The sequence below is a fragment of the Amia ocellicauda genome, chromosome 18, assembly GCF_036373705.1.
Source record: "Amia ocellicauda isolate fAmiCal2 chromosome 18, fAmiCal2.hap1, whole genome shotgun sequence".
Lineage (NCBI taxonomy): Eukaryota > Metazoa > Chordata > Actinopteri > Amiiformes > Amiidae > Amia > Amia ocellicauda.
The window spans coordinates 10,740,797-10,766,953 of NC_089867.1; the positions used below are offsets into that span (position 1 = coordinate 10,740,797).

General features: G+C 37.6%; 1 protein-coding gene across 3 annotated transcripts in view; it reads right to left on the reverse strand.

Moving 5' to 3' along the window:
• atp2c1 (ATPase secretory pathway Ca2+ transporting 1) overlaps window positions 1–25,033 on the reverse strand; it is a 41,337-nt gene extending 16,304 nt beyond the window's left edge. Inside the window, exons 1-7 of one of the 3 annotated variants that reach the window (XM_066691373.1) lie at window positions 24,963–25,026; window positions 7,688–7,801; window positions 6,429–6,490; window positions 4,583–4,687; window positions 4,189–4,305; window positions 279–368; window positions 145–180 (exon numbers count right to left, since the gene is read on the reverse strand). In XM_066691373.1, coding sequence (XP_066547470.1) covers window positions 145–180; window positions 279–368; window positions 4,189–4,305; window positions 4,583–4,651 — 312 coding nt within the window. In that variant the 5' untranslated portion in view covers window positions 4,652–4,687; window positions 6,429–6,490; window positions 7,688–7,801; window positions 24,963–25,026. Of the gene's footprint in view, window positions 1–144; window positions 181–278; window positions 369–4,188; window positions 4,306–4,582; window positions 4,688–6,428; window positions 6,491–7,687; window positions 7,802–24,962 lie in introns of all 3 variants that reach the window. The other 2 variants (XM_066691374.1, XM_066691372.1) reach the window with 2 other exon arrangements.
• Window positions 25,034–26,157: the final 1,124 nt, after the last annotated feature.

The window sequence follows — 26,157 nt, forward strand, 5'->3', positions numbered from 1 at the left end:
TTAGTGGTCCCTGCAATTCAACATGTAATACAGTATATATTTACATTACAAAACATGCAAAATGTAAGTTTTAAAATCACTTAAATTGAAGCTTAAAGAAAGACATTTCACTTTTATGTTAATCTTTTTCGAACATCGCCTTACCTGTACAAAGGCAACTGTAACAACAATGATGATGGCCTGGTGAAAAAGAACAAGTTCAGGGTTTAAAACCTACTTTGTTTGATCATTTTAGAAATAAGAAATGATTCCTGTAATGGGTTTAACTGCATTCTTACCACAGTGATGCTGACAGCATCGTCAAACTGGTGCATTAACACACTGATGACTGCGGAGGCCAGCAGAAGCATTATCAGGGGGTTTTTAAACTGAAAGAAAAACAGACAGAAGGAGAGTCATTTGAATGCAGCCTATGACAGAATTACATTGTAATTTTACCATTCTTTATTTATTTTTAAATGGATGGGTGGGTGGGAGTAGGGATGCAACGATTATAGATTTTGATGGTGTGATTATAGTCTGAGGAATAATCACGTTTTCACGATTATTATGCATTAATTTATTTCACAACACTAGGGATGTATAAAATCACATGAGCATTCTTTAATTAGAGGTTTTATTGTACAACATTTCTTTGATGGCTTTTGTTTTTAACAGTTGCTGCCTTTCGAAACAGAAATCATACAGTTACCAAATAATACCGTACAAAATAAATAAAAATAAACTAAATGTCTATATCGCTTTGGAATTAAATATAAGCTACCTCTGTAAACATCCATGTCATTATTTTAAAACAAAACAACTGGAGTCAAAGGCTGCAGGGCTCTTTTGATCAACTAGCCTATATTACAAAATTGTTTAGTATTTTCTGTGCGTGTATTTTTATCTACATTTATTTTGTAGCTGAGTAGAGAACTTGTGAAACATGGTGGAAACAATTATCTAGTTGGCTTTTGACTTACTTAACAGTTGCTGCCTTTTGAAACAAATACAGTAACGGTGAAAAAAAATGGTGAAAATAAAAAAAACAAAATCTGTTTGTAAAAATATAAGCTAAATATTAGCTATGTATTTCCCTTCTGAACAAACCAAGGCATCAAAGGCTGCAAGACCTGTCTGCATCAGGGCCCTTTTCACAAATTACACAATTATTTACAGTCTTTCAGTTCATATTATAGTGCAGAAATGTGACTATTTGTTTTCTACATTTCTAAATTCTAACCCTAACCTTCCATACCTAGCGTTTACTCAACACTGTTGGGAGGAAGCAACAAGATGTAAATGGTCACACTGAAGCCCTTGAGGGAATCGCATGCCATTTTGGCGAGAGTTAAATTATAAACCGCTTAATGTTCCTTTTCCTGCTTTGCTGCTATTGGTTTACGTTGCACTGAACTCTTAACTCACTGCTACTTTTTACTTACTGATTGTAAGTGACACTTTTTTTTTTTTTTTTTTTAATCTAATTCCCTACCAACTCAATGTTTCATTAAGTAAGTTGCCACTAAAGTTTTTTTTTTAACTCAGTTATTACTTGTATTACCTATACTTGGGCGTGTAAAGATGGATGATGATCTCGAAGATGTTGTATCAAATTTGAGGTGTTGGACGCTTTAGCCGCAACATTTTTTCTGCAAGTTTTGCATATAGGATATCCGTCGTCTTGAACAACCCCAATATCATTCTTTAAGTATCCAAAATGCTCCTACACTAACGACTTCAGGCGTTTTTTCGGTGGATACAGAGCATCAATGGTTGGTCCCTCTGCCATTGTTTTGCTAATTTTGCTCATTTTTGAGAGTGAGAACAGAAACCCTCGCTATAGCTGAGCCTTTACGGTTACAAAACCGTGACGTTTTAAATCGTGATTAATAGTGAAATCGGTTAATTGCTGCATCCCTAGGTGGGAGAACAATTTCAATGTTAAGGATCATCATTATATTACCAGGTCTGATACCATGATGTCACTGGGAGTAGAAGCCAGTGAAAGTTGGACAGCTGTATTAAAATTAATGTCAAAAATCTGAAAAGTGAACATAATCCTCTATTATCCTCTCGATCCTCTATTATGTCTTAGTATGTAAACCCTTTTCTTGCCTTTTCTTTTTTTAAACTAATGGATAACTTTGGCTCTTCTAAAATCAAACCAAAAATAAAAAAGTATACATGACTTCACAATTAAATTGTACACAGAACATATCTGCACAGCTCATAACACATTGGGAATGGGATGACAAGCAGAACTGACAGCCTGGAAAAAAGCACTTTCAATGTAAGAGCCCAGCAGTGCTTAGCAACAAGTGCATTAAAGTATCACGCTGAAGTGTAACCATAAGACCTGGGTCTCAAGAGAACACCCATTACAATTTTTTTTGCATTTCAAATGACTTTCAAAATTCCCTGAAAAGAAAGTTTCACTGTCCGTAATTCTAACACCTTGTTGATCCTACTACTCTGATAAGCTGGTGTGTGATCTAAATTCAAGGGGGAAACATTATTTGAATTGAAATGTTGACGATATAAGAAATAAATGCAGAGCGAGACAAACCCGAGCGGCTAATTAGAGACAGCAGATTAAAAAGAGACGCACTAATCTCCTTGCTGGAAAGCAAGGCCCGATTATTTGATTGTGCTTTCTATTCAGCACTTATTCCAAAGTAATAAAACACAAGAATCGTAAAGATTATGCAACAACTGATGTTCTAAAATAGGACATTAATATTCCAGAATTAGTTATAAGACACGAACAGTATTATTTGAAGGGTTTGTATTGTTTATTCATTCACTGTAAAGAATGTGGGCTTAAACTACTGCTGCAGTAGACAAAAGAGATGTTCATTTCATGTTTTCCAAATGCACATACAGCTCTGGAAAAAATTAAGAGACCACTGCGAATTTTTCTTAAATTGGTAACTCTACATGGCAGCCATTCCATTCCATTCATAGTTTTATTTGGAATTTGGGAGAAATGTTGTCAGTAGTTTATAGAATAAAACAAAAATGTTAAATTTTACCCAAACACATACCTATAAATAGTAAAACCAGAGAAACTGATAATTTTGAAGTGGTCTCTTACATTTTTTCCAGAGCTGTATGTATTTGTATAAATGGATCCTGAGGCTATAGAACTGGCTAGACAGTCTGTGAGAACAGGCCCAAAGCATCCCCTGTGGTGTGCATTTTGTGGAAAGTGCCTCTTCTAGAACATGCTATGTTGAATCAATAAAAAACAATGTAGTTCATGGACAGTGGAGAAGCTCAGATACCTACTGATATTTTTCCATTTCTTTCAGAATGTTTTATTCAACCAACTGTAACACTTTTCAAGTAAAGGGTTTCTACTATTTCTTTCTCCATATTACAGATACCAGATTAGTATAATGTATACAGAAATATAATAATGATAAAATAATAAATGTATCCTAAATTATTATTATTTTATATTATTATTGGCAACTATTTAACAAACTGTGTAAAGGATGTAATTCCTTTGATTTTTATTCCTGTAACTCACTGTGATGGTTTCACAGACCTAAATTAGCACTTTTCATGGACCATTCAATGTTATTTTAGGTAGGTCTGTGAAACCAGCCAATACAGTTCTTGCAATGTAAATTTATTTAGAGTTAAATGGAGTTACATTGGCACTTTAAAATACCTTCTAAACATCCAGTGTAACATTGTCCTCAACACAGTATGATCAGGTGAGTTTACGGAGATAGTTTCAGAATTAGCACGAACTATCTTTTCAGGCACTTTTAATCATTTGAATTTGTGAGACTAAACAATTATCTGTTAATCAATAAATACTAAAGTGTGGAATAACTGATCTCTAAAAATGTAAAATAAATACATAATAAAATCAACCAAATCCAAAACAGGGCAGAGTGTGACCTAAAATATTATGAATGGAAGGAGAAAATCCTGTTGTATGGGTGACTAAATTTAATTTTCAGACATTAGTCACAGATTTTCCCTGGAAGAATGCGCAGCTGAATCAGGGCTAACAGGTTTTTACAAAAGCCATTGTTCCCACTTAAACCTTGCTATTCCTAAAGAAAGAAAATAATAAATTGAGCTTAATTCATACCAAGTCACTGCCAAGTTATAAATGAGTTCAGGTGCCCTCTTATTGTTTAATACCTACCATGGACAAAACTGGAAGAAAAAAAAGTCTAAATGTTTTACCTGAGAAATGTATTTCTTCCATAACGGTTCTTCTTCACTGATGTCAAACTCATTCCAGCCATGGTATGCACGACGACGTGTCACCTCCCCGTGATTCAAACCATACTGCAAGTCAGCCTGTATAAAGGAGAAACCAGCAGCAGCCCACAGTTAATGCCATGTCCCTGTCCTGTATCATTATCATAGAAGGACACTCACAATTAGATCATCATTAACTACAAACTCGAGCACTTGGCTTCAAGGGTTAACTTTTAACTTCAGACGACACTCATGGTCTTGGGAGAGGGAGTACATTTTGCCTTCTTATAAGTTGTACAGTTGTTAAATCTGATAAGAATGGTTAGAAGTTAGCATTGTACCTCCACTATTTTCTTTTAAACTCACAAACACATACCTGTAAAATGCAAGCTACTTCATTCACCGGTAGCTCACTGGCCTTTTTTGATGCTAGTACCGGAACCATTGTCTCATCTTCACACTTGGATAGATGTTCGACAAGCTGGAAAACAAACCATTAAAAAGTTTGAATGCACTACAGTTGAGACATCTTCCAGTGTTTGTTAATACATTAAAACAAAAAAAGCTTAGAATGGGAAAAGGTACACAAGAATAAAAAAAATCTTAAATGTTTTAAGAGACCGCTACCTGCAAATGTATTCATATTCAGAATAAAGGTAACTATGGGTTGATTTGGCAAAGAATGAATCCAGTGTTTATCAGCATAAACAAAGTGCATGGAAAATGGAACACTATCAATGGCATAATTCTCCAAACACAATAGTCACATTGATTTTCATCCTTTCCATCAGAAGTTCATGGTTATTCCTTTCGTTTTTGATGACTAAAAGAAAGCGCTTCTTGAAGCCCTTTAATAAGGTCAGACAGTTCTTAGGAGGGAGTTTTGACCCGTCTGATTAAAACCAGATCGACTACATATTTAAATATCATGGTTTAATGACTAAAAATAATTATGTAGATTACGTTGTGTATTCCCTGGTAGCCTTTTCTCCAGCACATTTTAATTTTAATACTTTGCTGTCGATCAGTTATTAGAGACATCAGTGGATTGCCAAGAGATTAAACTGGGTGGTAGGCAACAGAAGCCGCTGCAAAAAGCATGAACACATTGCAAGAGATTATGGTTGACTACCAGATTAATGCATCACAGAAACTGGACTCGACCAGTTCAAGCACAGAAACATGGCATTATGTCCTAAATTCATATAATACACTCCTAAAATCACTGGATGTAAATATATATTTTAAAGAACACAAATACAGTGTGTTGACAAAATATGAATCACAATTGGGATTCTTTAATGCTATAAAGTAAACTGAAAGGAATGCTTCTTGTAGTTGTACAAGATGAAGCTTTTTGACTGCAGTCTTTAGACCACCAATAAGTCATTAATGGAACTACTACCTTTACCCCATATGTCCGGAAAACATTTACAAAATAATAAAAACACATACCATACAATAGTACAATTGTCCCCTGCAAACAATCTTAGTTTAACTAGTAACTTAGACAATGGCAGCCAATTCATTGGTTAAGATCTAACTTCACCCAAAAATATTTCTCGCTCTTCTGTAGCAGGTTCAGTTACAAATAGCACAAGAGGGCGTTTAAGTTTGCTGCCGTGGTAACAGCTGATGACCTGATGACCTGATGGTGCAGATTTCAATGGGATATTGCCTCCATCTCTTCTGTGTCACTATAATGGATCTGTAGCACGGGTCAAAACTGATTAAAAATAGCAGTTTGCACATTGGGAGGGTATAAATGAGGTATTAAAGAAACTGGGAAATAAGTATAGTATCTTGGATAACTTGAACCAAGACTATGGATAATATAGCAAGCACACAAAAGTCATGCTTAAGAAGCATCACTCATTGATGCATAATGCAGAAAACATTAATAGAAACACTGAATGATAGAAACACAAAATCAAATGTTTAAATGTACATATATGTATGCAAGTTGTCATTGTTCAAATTGTTAGTAAAAATGGAGATGTGTTAAAGCTGTTATTTGACAAGTTGTTGGGGTAACCTTGGAAACTGATTAATTAAAGGATAAGACAAAGCAATGGCACATTGAAAATAACATGGTTGTGAAAAGAATTCTGCAAATACGCTTGCAGTTTGGAAGGAAAATAAATGGGCACAAAAATCTTGTTTTTCTTTATTACATATTTTGCCAAAGAACAGAAAAATACATATGAGAAGGTCAGTCTTACTTTTGTATGTTAAAACGGCGGTTTTGTTCCTTCTGGAGTCCAACTGAACACAATGCAAAGTGCTGAAATGATATATGTGAAACTCAGCAGGACATAAACAAAGCTGTTCGATCTCGGCTTACACAGCATGACTGATTATAGCATACAGTATTCAACTAGCACTATCTTAAATACTTCCACCAATCTCCAATCAACTGCTTATAAGTACATGAGAAGCAGAAGAAATGCTAAGTTTAAACAGCAGGCTCAGTAATGTCAACAACAAAAATCAAATTTGAAATACTGCAGAATTCTAATATACTGAGGCTGTCAAGTACTCAATCATAATTTAAATATTTATACATGATGAAGAAATGAACATAGTAATGCAATCTATGGCAAAGGCATGAGCATACTGCCATTTCAGAAAGAGAAAAATGCTGAAATGCACAAAAGAGCTGCATATCACATTAATTGTAGGCTGCAGCATGTCAAACTCCCTCCTGTCACACTCTCTATTACTATGGTAAGCACAGCAGGACAGTATAAAGCATTTTCTAAATTACTGAATAATGACAAAATACAACAATTCAATTAGAATAGAAATAAAAGAGGCCAAAGCCATTATCTTATTCCTTCATATCTTGATTGTATTCACTTTAATGTGTTGAAGATGTTTTAAATAATGTTATTCTGTTAAATTGTACACAGGACATATGTTAATGTTTGTTAAACTATGTATGTCACCTTGGATAAATGTATCTTATAATTAATCTAATCCTGCATTCAATAAAAGGAAACATTTTACAATAAAATAAATATATCCAAGCAACATGTATGGTATTTTTCTGATGATGTCTGTTAAAAATATACTGTAATGTTTCTAGTTATATTTTGGGCAGTATAAAAATCATAATATTGTAAATCTGTGCCATATAAAAGTGTCCTCCTGTTGAACAAGTAATCCCTAATGACCACAATAGTGGTGCAAAACATGAGTAGTGTATATTCTGTTCCTCATCAGCCTTTAGCTGAGCAGACACTCCCTGAGCTTAGAGAGCAACAAGTACAAAGGACAGTCAGATCAACCAGTTCTTTGAATAACAATAGTAAAAAACTGCCCAAAATCTACTGCATGCAGCTAGAAATGTTACTGTGTTCTTTTCCTCTTCCTTGAAACACACAAGTAGCGAGAACACGATCAGACTAAACACTGACATCCAACAACATATTCACTGATTTCATAGATTTGATAGGTACAGTTTGATGGCGATAAATACCTGTGTTTTTAATCATGCAGTGTTTCCTGCAAAGGGTGTAGGGTGAACATGCATTTGGTTACAATCTTCAAAACATCCACTGCAACAGGCTCTCCACTCTAATATTTAGTTTTCCTTGTTTGAAGACAAAAACAAAGCATTTACTTAAGTGCAAAGCCTTATCCATGATGGATTTGGATAATCAGGTCTGACATGTACATAAACCTGGATAAAGCTCCTGTTCTGGGTGTAGTCAACAAGGTAGTTACGATATACAGGACAAGACCAATGCAAAACACATTTAAATGAAGCCTTTGCCCTTATGAAAATGGAACAAATGCAGCCCAAAAAGGCCACCTTGGAGAGAGCTGGAGGTATGCAGTGACCATGGGAGACATTCAAGACAATCCCCAAACACCATAAACACCTTTCAGTGAGAGCTATAAATGACATCAGAATTCAATGTGCAAATTCTCACTGAATGATCTTATAATGGCAAAGCCACTTCACAGATAAATACACACGATCTGTTTGAATGAGGCATCCCACACAATCCAAATAACTGTTGTTCTGCTCCGAGGTTTTGTACAATGCCAAGGTCTCACTTTAGAGATGTTATGCAAATTGTAAAGAAAATACAGGGCTCTCAAATACGAGATGTTGATTAATAGCTGTGAGTAAAAATGAAAGGTTCCAGTCCCAGATGATTATTGCACAAACATTCATGCGTGTCAGAAGGCATTGATAAAGTTCAACAAATCCTCATGAGCAGGTAGAGTAATTTATCTCTCAGAATCAGTTCATAATGAGTTTTGCCTGCAAATTAACTACATGCATATACTACAGTCTCTTCAAGTTTAATGCATGAACAATGTCTCCACACTGTCATTACTGAAGTTCTCCACGTCCAGAACATGAGGGTTTTACTCAGTTTGCTTCTTTCACAGTTTGAGGTCCTACATAGCCTACTTGCTGTGTGATAAATTGCTAGCTTGGAGCAGACAAAAATCACCTATTTGCAGAGATGCATCGAGTGTTAAAACCTGATGAGAGGTAAAGCTTTACAGAGTTTATTGATCGTTTTATGCTGTCACCAATTTAAATGCAAGTTGCCTTGCCTCTACTGCTTTGTAATCGAACATCAACTTCTCACCACTGCACATTTTTCTTAAATCAGCATCTCTACATGCATGGCAGCCATTCCATTCCATTTATATTTTTATTTGGAATTTGGGAGAAATGTTGTCAGTAGTTTATAGAATAAAACAAAAATGTTAATTTTACCCAAACACATACATATAAATAGTAAAACTAGAGAAACTGATCATTTTGCAGTGGTCTCTTTTTCCAGAGCTGTGTGTGTAATATATATATATATAGCCTATTCGAATAGTATTATAACAGTTTATTGATATATAGTTAGTCTTACAAAATACGAGAGTTTCAGGCTTTTAATGGGGCATTTAAAATCAGGTTCTGTGTGTAAATGAGTTCCATCTGCTCATAATGTCATATCTTAATGTTTCAGGGTTCCCCTCAGTAATATTAATAAAAATGGGTGCTTGAACGTCGAAAAAGTACAAAAGTAAAAACAACTTATCCACCCCCCCACCCACTTTTTAAAATCTGAAAAATCCGAAATCAGGAAAAAATAAATCCGAAAATTCAAAATAATAAAAACAGATTTCATATAGCCCTACTTCCCATTTCACCTAAGTCTATAGCAGATTTTAATATCTGAACTAGATTCAAAGAGAAATGTACTGTTTTTACAGACAAACAAAGCAAGGACAGCATGTGGTGAGAAGGATCAAACGTTCAGTCAGGACAGTCAATTCCCCCCCATTTCTCAAGCAGCAATGCCTCTCTTCAGACACACCAGTGAGTGATGCCCTGGCTCTGGTCCACTGATGCCTGGCAATGCTACAAGTAACACATTACTCCTTAAATGTGTAAAAACTGCAACCAAAAAAAAAAAAAAAACAACTGCCTGAATATCCATTACACTGTTCATCATAGCATTATTCTTCACTTTATAATTTCTGAACATTATTTTTTTTCCCTGCTCAATTTCAATTTCATTCACATTTTCCCCCTTAGAAAACTATTTATCTAATATGATAAATAAGCCTCCACCACACGACTGTTGGAAAGTCTCTTAAAACTGAATTATTCCATCTTCCACGGAGAGGGCATTTAAAAAATACCTTCCCAGCATCTTCCAAGGGAACTGTTTCCCAGCTCACCTGCCACACAGTGTAGATAACTTCCTTTACCCCTTCTGAAAAGACCATGCTAGGACTGGTTTTCCATACAATGAGAAAAGTAGTTTTAAACGTGTGGAGATTGTGCAGTCAGTCTTATACAAACTAGAATTGGAAGTGCTTATGTATATCGTGAATTAAGCATTAATCATGTCTAAAAGAGCCTTCCAGCCTGGGGATACATTAACCAGATATCAATTTGGTGTCCAAGGTCCTCTTTCTAACAGTAAGGGCTTATCACAGAGTGCATTACTATATGCAGCACATTACATAAGAACATAAAGTTTACAAATGAGAGGAGGCCATTCGACCAGTCATGCTTGTTTGGTGTCCATTAATAACGAAGTGATCCAAGGATACTATCCAGTCTGTTTTTAAATGTTCCCAAATTTTCAGCTTCAACCACATCGCTGGGGAGTTTGTTCCAGATTGTGACAACTCTTTGTGTGAAGAAGCGTTTTCCATCTTGAATGCCTTGAAGCCCAATTTTCATTTGTATTCCCGGGTGCGTGTGTCCCTGCTGATCTGGAAAAGCTCCTCTGATTTGATGTGGTCGATGCCTTTCATCATTTTGAAGACTTGAATCAAGTCCCCACAGTCTCATCCAGTGGCGATTCTAGAGTATGTAGGGGCCCCAGGTAAAATAATTCCTGACGGTTTTAGTATTTTCTCCTGTGAGAGCGGGAGCGGGGGGGCAGACGGAGACGGCATTACTTGTAATATGTTGGACAAAATGATTAGACAGATAACCATATTCTTGGAGATAGTCAACATGGGTTTAGAAAAGTACTGTGGAGGTTCTGCTCTTTAGTTTCTTTCCTAACTCTTTAAATTTGTCTTGCAGAACCTCTGCCCTTCCTTTTCCTATGTCATTGGTTCCAATGTGGCCCATGATGATGGATTCCCCACCAGCTTTGGCCAGTAGCCCGTCTACTAGTTTAGGGAGATCTGCAACCTAAGCACCAGGCAGGCAAGATACCATGCGGGTCTCCTTATCACTAGAACACACTGTGTGATCTACACCTCTAAGAATCGAGTCTCCTACTATAACTACCTCCCTCTTCTGGGGGGGAGTGGGCACGATGGTGCTCTGGTGATCAACTGCCCTCCCATCAGCCTCGGAGCTGTCACCGTCCAACTCGGTGTCCAGCAGTTGGAACCAGCACACCAGTGGCATCACTAGACACTTTTTATTTTATCTCAGCCCCCCTAAAAATAATATGGTTATGAAGTAACAGCGTGGTCAAACAGTCCAACAAAACCACCGTCAGCCGCCCCTTGTATTTTCTCTCAGAGCCCCCCAAAAATAAGTCCGCACCCGTTTTGGCGTGCACACCATCTCTCTAATGGGCTGATTGATTCTTCCATATCACTAATACAGTGCAGATCAACAAGCTGAGCCTCAAAATCACAGACCTTGATCTCTAGGATTTCAACATGCTTACAATGCTCACAAATGAAATCTTCTTGGATGAGTTCAACCAGGAAGGCAATCATTCTGCAAACATGACACTGTAGTGGCCACATGCTTCTACCACTTGACTTATTTTGTCACCGAAACAGCGGTTTCTCAACAGCAGTTTTAAGTACACGATTGCACGATTTCTACAATCCAACCCGATTTTGTGAACAGTGGGCAGCTCACACTTAACGATTATATTGCACAGAATTTATGTCTTTTGCGTCGTGAAGGAGCGCACACACCCGAGCGCTTAAGTACAGGAGAACACACACTACACGACTGATCTGAAATCCTTGTTGTGGCGATCTGCGTCATAGCCTCCAAATCTCACAGAAACACGCGTGATCCCCACAGCGAAAAGGTCAACAAACACGGACGTGGACATGTACAGGTCACGTCTGTGTAGTGCAGATCTGCGCTGCTCCACCAATGGGATCAGAGGTGTGCAAAACTGCAGAAAGAATGTGACCACAAGCCGCTGTTGTCGTTTGTGTTCGTCTGTTCGGACAAACAAAAAAAAACGTATAGTATTTTAAAATAACGTGACCTGAAACAACCATTGGTATTTGAAGTATTTTAATAAATACGTATGAAAATCTTATTCTACCGTCATGTTTATTTTTCCGGTTTCTTTTCTCTTCATCGGTCAGCTCAGCTCTCATTGGCTGCTGATCACGTCACTCTCCACGATCGGCGCCAATCGAATTGTAAATATTAAACGCTTAATAAAATCGTAGCAGCTCCGAGAAGCTTATGATCGTATCGGAGGGCAAGCGATCGCATTGCAGCCCGTCTCTCACTACACGACCATCGGTGGCGGGGACGCACCCCGACCAGGCTGTTTGTCATGACGATCAGTGCTGATCTGTCGTGAGGGCCAAATCGGACTCAAATCAGGCTTAAAATTGTGTTAGTGTGACCCTGGAATAACTGGCACCAACTGGATCCACCTGACACAACTCACTTCACTGAAATCCTGCTAGTCCTTGACTAAATCACCTTTCCTTCAACCCATTTACTTTCACCAGCTGACTTGAAATTAAGGCAAACTACAGAGAAGATTAACTTCAATTAAGGCAGTTAAAACAAAATCGGGAAACTGTCTGAAACTAGGAACACAACAAGATGGCTGCCTCTCACCTGTACTGTCCTATCTATGGCAACTTGTAAATCGTTCTGTACACAAGTGAATGGATGGCTTTACTTCTTGGAAAATACATTTCTAATATGGTTTATACAAATCTGCAACAATTAGAGGACTATGTATTGTAGTTAACGCACAAATACATGTGTAGCACCCAAGTTCACTGTGGGACTTGTTCACTAAAATATTCATTATACATCAATTAATTATTTCCTTCCGAATAATACATTGAACTCAATGTGAAGTCAATAATTACATTTTAAAGACATTTAACAGTGCATTATGTTGCCATTCCAATTGATATGCATATAAAAACATCAGATTTGTACTCTCACTGCTTTGTTTACAGACCAGGCCTTTAATATCCCTAGCAATGATGTAAGCAGGTTTTGAATAGCGAGCAGTAGGATATACTTTACCGTGCCTAATACAATAGAGAAATAAAGGGCCATGATTCTGAACAACACATTTTTGTAACTACTCCCACAGCTCACCAACAAGCTGGCTCAGCACCCCGGAGGCTGCTGTACTTGAGCTGCAGCAGCCTGTCCCCCAGTCCTCTGTTAAATGACCGGTACAAAACTCCTCTGCTAAAGGTAACGCGAGCGAGAAACTTCCTTTGCCTCTCTTCACTAAATCTGCATCCTCAGCATTTCTCCCAAACGTTCCATGCGATTGTTCTCTTCATTCCAAAAGCACAATGGGACCTTGACTGATCTAATTCTGGCTGCCATTATCAGAACCCATTGAGACGAGGACATACCTCCCTCTCAACAAGGAGACTGAAAGGCATAAGATTTCAGAGCTGTTTTTCTTTCCGTTTGAGAATAATAAATCTATTGCAAAAACAAAATACGGTACAAGAACAATGGATCCTGTTGTGTCTAGATGACATTTTGATGAGAAGGCATTTACTACTCCTCTTTCACACTACTCGAAGTCGCCACAAAAACATATTAAACTTTTATTTTTTACACTTTATGAACAGTTAGGCAATTACATCTTAAAAAATTACATTCCTATAGGTAATGAAGGAAATTAGAAAAATGCCCCTGTTTTCAAAGTCCATTTCCAATTAGATGAATTGTTCTGTTCTTATTTCTCAAGAGACCACCAATAACATAATTGAATCTCTCTCTTTGACACAGATCGACTTCATGAGTTGACTCAAATATCAAATTATAGAAACAAAACTCGTTCAGCGCATAAACCCAGGGTCTCAAACTGTACCACTGGGACCATGATGTCTAATGACTTAATCTAACTAACCAAACTGTGAGAATTTAGTTTTACACCATGTCTGAAGACTGTGAGTGTAGTGGCCCTAAAGTCTTTACAGTTTTCTATACTTTATTATTATGTAGTCAGGTACCCGTAGAGACCAAGATCTCATTGACAAGGGAAGCCAAGATTCTTATTAAGGAAATTCGTTCAGTTAAATTTGAGAGCTCTGATGAAATGAGAACAAAACTGCTGCAGCACACAAGAGCTACGCATCACACATATGAATGTGAATTTATAACTAATAAATCAACAAGCATTAGAAATACATGACTGAAATTGAAAACTGAATAACATGTATAAATGCAGCAATACCTTCTAACTCAAGTAAAATCCTGCTTCACACAATAAAATATCTTGGGGTCACAGAGTTATCCAATGGATGCAATTATCCAAGTGTGTTGCAAGTTCTGTTCTGGATGTGGGTTGCTCAATCAGATATAGAACATTATGTATATATAGCACAATATAATTTAAAACAATTCTGTGTTTCCTTAGTAAAGTATGTTTATGCTGTTGTTTTAAACATTACTACATACTGTGCTTTAGGGCCAAAGTTCTCAAGCTGTGGTCCACAAGCTGCCTACAGGTGGTCTGTAGAAAGTTGGCATAATTACAGGAAGAGAGCAGCAGCTGAGTTTAAGAGATCTCACCGCAGCCCCCTCTGCCAATTTAAGAAGAAAGCCTACAAAAGCAGGAGGAATATGAATTTTAAATGGAAGATACAGTGAGGGGAAAAAAGTATTTGATCCCCTGCTGATTTTGTACGTTTGCCCACTGACAAAGAAATGATCAGTCATTTTAATGGTAGGTGTATTTTAACAGTGAGAGACAGAATAACAACAACAAAATCCAGAAAAACGCATTTCAAAAAAAGTTATAAATTGAGTTGCATGTTAATGAGGGAAATAAGTATTTGACCCCTTCGACTTAGTACTTGGTGGCAAAACCCTTGTTGGCAATCACAGAGGTCAGACGTTTCTTGTAGTTGGCCACCAGGTTTGCACACATCTCAGGAGGGATTTTGTCCCACTCCTCTTTGCAGATCCTCAACAAGTCATTAAGGTTTCGAGGCTGACGTTTGGCAACTCGAACCTTCAGCTCCCTCCACAGATTTTCTATGGGATTAAGGTCTGGAGACGGGCTAGGCCACTCCAGGACCTTAATGTGCTTCTTCTTGAGCCACTCCTTTGTTGCCTTGGCTGTGTGTTTTGGGTCATTGTCATGCTGGAATACCCATCCACGACCCATTTTCAATGCCCTGGCTGAGGGAAGGAGGTTCTCACCCAAGATTTGACGGTACATGGCCCCGTCCATCGTCCCTTTGATGCGGTGCAGTTGTCCTGTCCCCTTAGCAGAAAAACACCCCCAAAGCATATAGAGCAATTTTATTTATTTTAACGTGAACCACTTGATTTACTTTTTATGATAAAACTAAAACAGACTGCACCATAAACAATACGATATCTGAAAACGATTAGGCAAGACTGTTTGCTCACCAGTAAATGATAAGAAGGACCATCTAAAACAAACAAAGAAGGGTTAGGCTTACGTGTCTTTGTGGAATGGGCAGTACATTTCTCCCGCTCACACACATTACATTTCTCAGGCAGAGGAAGCAACTGCATTATCATAAGTAAGTCTGCAAGAGTATTCAGAAGGCAGCCATGCACAGCAACTGCAAGATCACAGCACTGTTTGAGGAAGATGTTAAATAAGGCATTTGATCCATTGAAAGTTACAAGAGAATTCATCTATATTGTATTATTTTCCCTTTTTCTCTTAAACATGATTGCCTCATAGAACCCACAGAGTAGTAGCTTGCTGCTTTAAATCTGGCATGTAAATTATAATTTATTTTGTAATACACACAGATGGAAATGGGGGCGGTGAACATAATTATCTGTCTGGTGATTCCCATGTATTATCAAATACAAATAATCAATCCAATTAAATTGTGAGGGACTGTAAAACACATTTAAGACACATCTGTTCAGGCTGTACCTGTATTACAGCTGACTGATATTCTGGGCTGCTCACTTTCACTTTTCCTTATGCTCCTGCTTACTCGTGTATCCTTAGAACCTCTATCATTTTACTGAAACCTCTTCCATGCCCACCTATCCCATTAGCACATAGGCCTACTTAGGAATTAACTCTAATATGTCTGCACTTGTTGTTAGCTCGTTGTACTAAGATGTATGCTTATTGTATTTTGTATTACTCCACTTTGTAATGCTTTGAAATTATTCTTGTGTAATCTGTATATCATCCTGGATAAGGGCATCTGCTAAGAAATGAATCATGAATTTGGAGTAATTTAAAACTGTCACAGTTAACATGTTAACAACTGATATGATGACTGTCATTAGTCAAGGCATATAAATATAAATATAAATATATTTTGAATAGTGCATATAGAAGTACAAAGCTATCATATTCTTGGGAGTTTCATATCATGAAATCCGTGTAAATATGTCAGTTTAAATTACACCATCACCATGAAAAGGAAAGATACAAACTGTTCTTTTATTGGCATCATCTTGTTGTCTTCTTGAAACTGATACACAGTATGATTTAAGTGTGTGTTGACATGCCTCTATAACAGGACAGTCCTGTCACAGCAGTGCACTCTGTGTGGTGTTGGAGCAGATGCCCTTGTCTGAATCTTTAGAATCACTACGTTCAATAAATGCCATATTCATAAGTCACGTCAAATCACTGAGATGATACAGTTATTGTTTTAAAGGTGTATAGAAACTCAGATTAAATCAGGCTCACCACATTTTTAAGTCCCATACTTGAATTCTGAGTTTCAACACTCGATTAATTCCATTAAACAGATCTTCAGTGTCTAGGGTAGTGGTAATCTGAATCCAAAAATATCTAAACAGCACCACACAAGCTAAGGACTGTGTGCTTATTTAAAAAAAAAAAACTAAAACCCACAAGGAAGTACTCATAAAAGAGTGCCTGCTGAATATATCTTGTTTCCTGGTGTCACGTGAATGAAGCATGAACAAACAGAGGTCTGGTAAGTAGTGCTCACAGGCAGAACAGTAATTTTTGCCATGGATGAAAATTGTTTAGAAAAACTAAATAAGCAATAAATAAGCAAACCTACCATCAGCAAGTCTGCCAAATCCAAAGTAACAACACATTAAGTATATATTGTTTGGAATAAATGTTACACAACTGTACTGGGTAATGGAGGCCAAGAGAAAGGTATTACTGAAATAGAAGCGGTGCGCATGATTTGCTAATGTTGATGGCCAAGCTTTTAACAAAATCATCAGTGTGCAAACTATAACTTTGTATTGCTCTTATATTTTGTAAGTTGTCCTGGACAAGGGCATCTGCTAAGAAATTAATAATAATAATAATAATAATATAATGCCAGCATTTTAAATTCATTTGAAGAGGCCTTTTCTTTGCTGGGTAAAGGGAGAATTCCCTTAATGGGTAAAAAACAAATGTTGCATTTACTGTTTTCAGCCACAGCACCAATTTAGTATAAACCAAGTATGAATTTTGTGAAGCTTTTGTTATTCAGCTTCAATAAGTTTGGCTGTTGTGTTCTGTTCTCAAGTTTATTTCAGTGGGAGATCAGTTATCCTACTCACCTGACCACAACTTCCTTTCTTGGAAGCAAGCTTTCATTAGGAGTACCTCAAATGTGAGACCAAAGAATGTATGTATTGAGGTCAGCATGACCACCCATCTGTGAAAAGCCTGACTGCAGGGGGTCAAGTGCATTAAATCCTGCACTTTTAAACTGCAGTAATCTTTAGGCACATACGAAGGACAAAGCTGCCAGTCAGCAAAATAATATTAAAGACCCCTAGGACATATTGGAGAACCTGGCTGCCCCAGGCCAGCAGAAGAGCACAAGCTTAGCCAATAATTTGTAGGAAATGAGGTACAACCGACTATGTAGAACAATAGAGGAATGAAACACGGAAGCTGACAGCAACTTCATTAACGTCATTAAAATGACTGGCCTTTATTCAGCTTTAAGGGATGAGAACTCTTGCATATCTGCAGCTTAGACATCATGTGAAGAGGGTGTTGCATTGTTTCGTCAAACTATTTCAAAAGATAAAACACGTGACGCAGAGTTTGAAAAGGAAACTGGTATGTAGGATAAGTGACAATACTGATGTTATTTTTGCCAGGTGGTAAACCACTTTGAATTAGCTCACATTTGCAGCAATGAAAAAAGCGGTACAATTACATTAGAGGACTATGTATTGTAGTTAACGCACAAATACATGTGTAGCACCCAAGTTCACTGTGGGACTTGTTCACTAAAATATTCATTATACATCAATTAATTATTTCCTTCCGAATAATACATTGAACTCAATGTGAAGTCAATAATTACATTTTAAAGACATTTAACAGTGCATTATGGTGCCATTCCAATTGATATGCATATAAAAACATCAGATTTGTACTCTCACTGCTTTGTTTACAGACCAGGCCTTTAATATCCCTAGCAATGATGTAAGCAGGTTTTGAATAGCGAGCAGTAGGATATACTTTACCGTGCCTAATACAATAGAGAAATAAAGGGCCATGATTCTGAACAACACATTTTTGTAACTACTCCCACAGCTCACCAACAAGCTGGCTCAGCACCCCGGAGGCTGCTGTACTTGAGCTGCAGCAGCCTGTCCCCCAGTCCTCTGTTAAATGACCGGTACAAAACTCCTCTGCTAAAGGTAACGCGAGCGAGAAACTTCCTTTGCCTCTCTTCACTAAATCTGCATCCTCAGCATTTCTCCCAAACGTTCCATGCGATTGTTCTCTTCATTCCAAAAGCACAATGGGACCTTGACTGATCTAATTCTGGCTGCCATTATCAGAACCCATTGAGACGAGGACATACCTCCCTCTCAACAAGGAGACTGAAAGGCATAAGATTTCAGAGCTGTTTTTCTTTCCGTTTGAGAATAATAAATCTATTGCAAAAACAAAATACGGTACAAGAACAATGGATCCTGTTGTGTCTAGATGACATTTTGATGAGAAGGCATTTACTACTCCTCTTTCACACTACTCGAAGTCGCCACAAAAACATATTAAACTTTTATTTTTTACACTTTATGAACAGTTAGGCAATTACATCTTAAAAAATTACATTCCTATAGGTAATGAAGGAAATTAGAAAAATGCCCCTGTTTTCAAAGTCCATTTCCAATTAGATGAATTGTTCTGTTCTTATTTCTCAAGAGACCACCAATAACATAATTGAATCTCTCTCTTTGACACAGATCGACTTCATGAGTTGACTCAAATATCAAATTATAGAAACAAAACTCGTTCAGCGCATAAACCCAGGGTCTCAAACTGTACCACTGGGACCATGATGTCTAATGACTTAATCTAACTAACCAAACTGTGAGAATTTAGTTTTACACCATGTCTGAAGACTGTGAGTGTAGTGGCCCTAAAGTCTTTACAGTTTTCTATACTTTATTATTATGTAGTCAGGTACCCGTAGAGACCAAGATCTCATTGACAAGGGAAGCCAAGATTCTTATTAAGGAAATTCGTTCAGTTAAATTTGAGAGCTCTGATGAAATGAGAACAAAACTGCTGCAGCACACAAGAGCTACGCATCACACATATGAATGTGAATTTATAACTAATAAATCAACAAGCATTAGAAATACATGACTGAAATTGAAAACTGAATAACATGTATAAATGCAGCAATACCTTCTAACTCAAGTAAAATCCTGCTTCACACAATAAAATATCTTGGGGTCACAGAGTTATCCAATGGATGCAATTATCCAAGTGTGTTGCAAGTTCTGTTCTGGATGTGGGTTGCTCAATCAGATATAGAACATTATGTATATATAGCACAATATAATTTAAAACAATTCTGTGTTTCCTTAGTAAAGTATGTTTATGCTGTTGTTTTAAACATTACTACATACTGTGCTTTAGGGCCAAAGTTCTCAAGCTGTGGTCCACAAGCTGCCTACAGGTGGTCTGTAGAAAGTTGGCATAATTACAGGAAGAGAGCAGCAGCTGAGTTTAAGAGATCTCACCGCAGCCCCCTCTGCCAATTTAAGAAAAAAGCCTACAAAAGCAGGAGGAATATGAATTTTAAATGGAAGATACAGTGAGGGGAAAAAAGTATTTGATCCCCTGCTGATTTTGTACGTTTGCCCACTGACAAAGAAATGATCAGTCATTTTAATGGTAGGTGTATTTTAACAGTGAGAGACAGAATAACAACAACAAAATCCAGAAAAACGCATTTCAAAAAAAGTTATAAATTGAGTTGCATGTTAATGAGGGAAATAAGTATTTGACCCCTTCGACTTAGTACTTGGTGGCAAAACCCTTGTTGGCAATCACAGAGGTCAGACGTTTCTTGTAGTTGGCCACCAGGTTTGCACACATCTCAGGAGGGATTTTGTCCCACTCCTCTTTGCAGATCCTCAACAAGTCATTAAGGTTTCGAGGCTGACGTTTGGCAACTCGAACCTTCAGCTCCCTCCACAGATTTTCTATGGGATTAAGGTCTGGAGACTGGCTAGGCCACTCCAGGACCTTAATGTGCTTCTTCTTGAGCCACTCCTTTGTTGCCTTGGCTGTGTGTTTTGGGTCATTGTCATGCTGGAATACCCATCCACGACCCATTTTCAATGCCCTGGCTGAGGGAAGGAGGTTCTCACCCAAGATTTGACGGTACATGGCCCCGTCCATCGTCCCTTTGATGCGGTGCAGTTGTCCTGTCCCCTTAGCAGAAAAACACCCCCAAAGCATAATGTTTCCACCTCCATGTTTGACGGTGGGGATGGTGTTCTTGGGGTCATTCCTCCTCTTCCAAACACAGCAAGTTGAGTTGATGCCAAAGAGCTCGATTTTGGTCTCATCTGACCACAACACTTTCACCCAGTTCTCCTCTGAATCATTCAAATGTTCATTGGCAAACTTCTGACGGGCCTGTACATGTGCTTTCTTGAGCAGGGGGACCTTGCAGGCGCTGCAGGATTTCAGTCCTTCACGGCGTAGTGTGTTACCAGTTGTTTTCTTGGTGACTATGGTCCCAGCTGCCTTGAGATCATTAACAAGATCCTCCCGTGTAGTTCTGGGCTGATTCCTCACCGTTCTCATGATCATTGAAACTCCACGAGGTGAGATCTTGCATGGAGCCCCAGACCGAGGGAGACTGACAGTTATTTTGTGTTTCTTCAATTTGCGAATAATCGCACCAACTGTTGCCACCTTCTCACCAAGCTGCTTGGGGATGGTCTTGTAGCCCATTCCAGCCTTGTGTAGGTCTACAATCTTGTCCCTGACATCCTTGTACAGCTCTTTGGTCTTGGCCATGGTGGAGAGTTTGGAATCTGATTGATTGATTGCTTCTGTGGACAGGTGTCTTTTATACAGGTAATGAGCTGACTGTTAAAATGCACCTACCATTAAAATTATAGTTTTAATTAGCAATAAAGGAGACCGCAGAGGTGGTGTTAGTTAAGCTTAGGTTACTTATAGTCATATTTTAAGTACTTATGCAATATTTTTAAAAAAAGTTTAAATTAGGGTTGCATTGAGTTAAAGTTAAGATTAAATTCCCAAGTAAACTTAGAATGCTATTAGGGAGACCCCACTATGCCCAAAATCCATTAGCAAAACCTTCTAGAGAGTAGAAGAGCTACTAAGAGCTACTAAATTCAAAGCAGGATAAGCAATTATTAAAGTGATCCGATTATAACGTCATGGATCTTGAAACAAAGGAAACCAAAGCTTAAAGAAAACCACAAACAAGTGTCTTCAGCACACCATTACTACATTACCTTTAAGCATCCAGTGCTGCTTTGGAATATAAAAGAAAGCCTCGAATATGAGGATAACTTCTCTGATTAAATCAGGGGGCTTTTTTATTATTCACAGTACACTGTATTATAAAACTCATGAATCAATCAGTGGCTGTATCTGCAGGCTTTGATGTAGATCCAATAACTTGCAAATTTTATGCAAATCATTAAAGAGCCCACGTTCAAAGTTGTGAATGAGCACTGTATTTTTAGCTTACACTTGTGTTCTGTATCTAATGACGTACTTCCAACCAGAGGTTTGTTCAGTTTAAGTACTAAGCTAATATAAAGATAAGATATTTACAAATATCCAAGAACAACTGATGAGTGAATTTATTTATGTATTGTCTTGTACTTAACTGTATTCTTGCACATTGTATTGCACTTATGTTGTAAGTCGCCCTGGATAAGGGCGTCTGCCAAGAAATAATAATAATTCATCAGTGTATTCATGTATTTTTCCAGTGGAGACTTGAGTATTGTAAAGAGCATGAGTATTTTGGAACAGGCCTACATCTTAAAGAAACAAGGTGTGCCAATGTATCAATATCTCATCACTCTCTTTATATATGCACACACTTCAGTAAACACATGGTAAATCTCCTGTCGAATTCTTTTTGGTTTCCAAGTTACTTCTGCAATTGAATTATAATATTATTAATAATAATCACCATTACAAGATCAATTCAGAACACTATTTTTTTTGTACGACATTTGACCATAGCCATCAACTTAGATGCAACAGGGAGTGTCCAAATTATTCAAAAGAATGCGACAAGGAAAACAGGTTCTTGGTGTGTATGACAGTAAAAACAATAAAAATGGGGGTGGTAATTTACCAGTCTGTGGTGGTTTCTTGATTTCACAAACAGGATGATATCATAAAAATAGAAGGTCCCCTAAAACAATACTGTTCTATTCATTATCTTACAATGCCCGGAGGAATGCCACTTGTGGGTGTTTTTCACCACAATGGTAATCCTAAACTCACAGCAAGGATAAACCCACATTTCTCAAATCTAGATAAAAAAAAACAACCAAAAAAACAGCACTTGCCCTACTCAGTTGACTGGTCTTTTTTCTCAAATACATTTTATGGAATGAGACTGAATAAATAAAAAACAAAGACAGTAACCAGTATGGGAAAATAGGAGTACTGAATGGACCAAACCAGACAGTAACACCCTGCTAATATAGGCAGGATGCCTAGAGAACCCGGAGCAGTGATTGCTCAAAAAGACAAATATTTTCCTGATAAATATTTGTAGCAAAGAAAGCTGTGAAATGTCTTTTGTTTCTTGTCTGCACTCACTGAAAAATCAGAATGGTGAATACTGAATATTGTCAGCATTAATGTTTTAAAAAAGAAATACATTCCAAGAAATGGCACTTGGATTGACATCACAACCAATATTTTAACAACTGATCTTTCCGAATGGCAGACTTCAGTTATCTATTGATATTAATTCAAAGAGTAAATTAAGATAAAGTTTTAAAAACAGTGTAGCATGAAACTGACTAGAAGAGTACAAAACTGGTTTAATACATAACAAATACTTCAGTGCCATGTCCTATATTTAAAAAGAAACCAAGAAACACATAACCTCTGATGTAAAAGCTTCAAACCTGAGTCATGGTTATAAATTCCCACAACTGAATAGAAAGAAGGATTGCAAATATTTACGAACTACAACACAGACACACGTGTCATTGTCAATTACCTTTCTTACAGGTGAGCGTTTACTAATTTCACAAGCCACAACGATAGCAAATATAGTATAATTTAATAACCAACTTCTTGAAACTTATGCAAAGTTGTAAAACTGTTTTACTTCCAAGTAACTTTAGGTGATGCCATGAGACTAAAAGCATATGGAGACAAATAGTTTGTGTACTTAACAACTCTAATTCCAACATAATAAAAACAGAGGGGATATTTCAAACAATTGCCTACATCTTTGGTCTTCCCATAAGGGTGTAAATGCATAGTTATAAATGATATCACATATACCATCCAATATGATACCTTATGAGTTTTTATCCGCCTCAATTAACTGGACATTTTTTTTTTCCTAGCAGCAATACATTTGCAAAGTTGGTACATTTGAATTTTTAACTTCAAATTCATATATACAGCTCACCATGTACGTTTAATAATACAAATTGTAAATTGTATAAACCACATGCCCTATTAATAACTATTGTGCTATTCATTACTAAGTCCGCATCTTCAGATGGATATGCTACTATCAGTGCCTGGGCTAGTGTTAATGGAGGGGGTGGATAATACACAGTGGACGATGCTGAGGTCTCCCCACACTGCGTGGGAACCAGAGGTTAGACAGCAGAGTCGTGCTGGAGTTTCAATACCCAAGGCCTGGTGTTGCAGATACAAACTCAACCCGTTTCTTTTTCAAGTCAAACCTGAAGTTATAGCGTCACGGCTCCTATTCCCGATTGATTCAGCAGTATAGTCCGTGTATTCACCCACTTCACTAGCAGTTCTCTGCCATGCAATATCAACTAAATAGCTTTGCAACAAAACGTTACATTTGTAAAAGGTGCAGTGATTATTAGCGGCGTTTACTTAAAAGTTTGAGTCCACAAACTTAAGAATTCAATACAAGACCGCCTTCATTTATTTTTGCAAATCAAGTAATCCATTCTACTGTGTGCAGTAAGAGCACTGACACATGAGCATGCGTTAAAATCATGTGTGCATATATAGCCGTGTGTGTTTGTGTACGAATACATTCTCACATGCATGTTTGTTGGGATGTTATTATTACACCAATCGTTATTCTATTGCTATAGATGGACGGCAACGAAGAGATGCCGAAACTAAACATGCAGTTAGGTTTAGTGGAATCTGTCCATGAAACCAGAAGTCAGTTTCTGGGAATACCACCTAAAATCCCCAAAAAGATGCCCGATGCACAGTGCATTTCACTCATTAGTGCCGGCTGCGCCCATGGTCACATGCTGAAGCTTTCGTGTCACTTATTGTCTGTGTAATCGGGTACATGTTGCAACATTTGAAACCTAACTTTCTTGTATTCCAGCAATGGCACTTGACAACAGGCCTGTCTGTTTGCACAATAATCACTCGGTGATGATGACTAAAATAAACAAGAGAAACCCCGTGCCCCCATACGAACTACCATACTGTACCTCCCCACGCCACCGTCGCACATTTCATGCAAGCCACGCATACGAAGCTCTGCGTCCTACGTTTATGAATTCATCAGGGTATACTACCTTTATTTTGGTAATAAAAGGGAAGTACAATAAAAGTGAAACTTACGAGCGGTTCTCTTTTCTTCAGCATCTTCCGTGAAATCCACGGCTCTGGCTGACGGCCGCCGCTGAGGTCAACACGCACGGAGCGCTAGGGGGCGGGGCTACGTGATGACGTACGTCCAGATACTATCAGAGATAGGTGAACCCTTTTTTAGTCGGTTGAATAAAAAGTTAAACTCATGTAGTTATGCATTCGATTATTTGTTATTTTTTATGCAAAGTTTGATTGGTTCATAAATAGTTAACCTCACAAGACTGCATAGAAATGAAGTTGATATACAGTTTGATTCTCTAACCCTGATCAGCGCACAACTGGAGCAGGGGTCACGTTCGTGTAGCGCAGATTTCCGCAGTCCTGCGCGGAGCTGCTCGGCTCCACCAATGGGATCGATGGGATTCTGCAGATCTGCGCAGAACTGTGGACACCTGAGCTACAAGAACGCGACCTGCTTTATGCTCATCGTTCCCACTAAGCTTTCAGTTTCTGCCATTCAAATGAAACAACTGGCATGGGTCAGTCAAGATTAGCATGATCCTGGTTGACCTAACCTGGCTCTATAATTTCTGTGTACAAATAATTATTACTTAAAGCGATGTAAATGTTGGTAAATTAATATTGTTGAAAGAATTCCGATAAAATACTATGCCAAAAAAGTTTGTATGTGTATGGTTTGGTTTTGCAGTGAACCACATTTTATTTATTTTTTGTTAATCACTAAATTCTGACTGATGGCGTTTTTGGTTATCAAAACTATTCATAGGCTTCAGGTTTTGGATTTATGTTGAAATGTGTTTTCACTAATTTATCAGGCAGTGGGATATATCAAAGTGGAGCACAGTGGTTCTCATTCCTGTCCTGGAGTACTGCCTACCCTGCTGGTTTTTGTTCCAACTGAGCACTCAGTTACTTAATTGAACCCTTATTTGAACTGATAATGTACTAAATCAGAGCCTTTTAATTATTTTTAACAGTAGGGGGTTTAAGTTAAGTATAAATTGTATGAGGAAATTATTATCTTATTAAGGAACCAACTTTTTATCAATTACACAATTTAAAAAGTCAAATGTAATACAATTATTTCAATTAAGGGTTCAATTAAGTAATTGGAACAAAAACCAGCAGGGTAGGTGGTACTCCAGGATGAGATGGAGAACCACTGGTCTAGCAAGATTTGTAACAGTGAAAAATATATTTTATT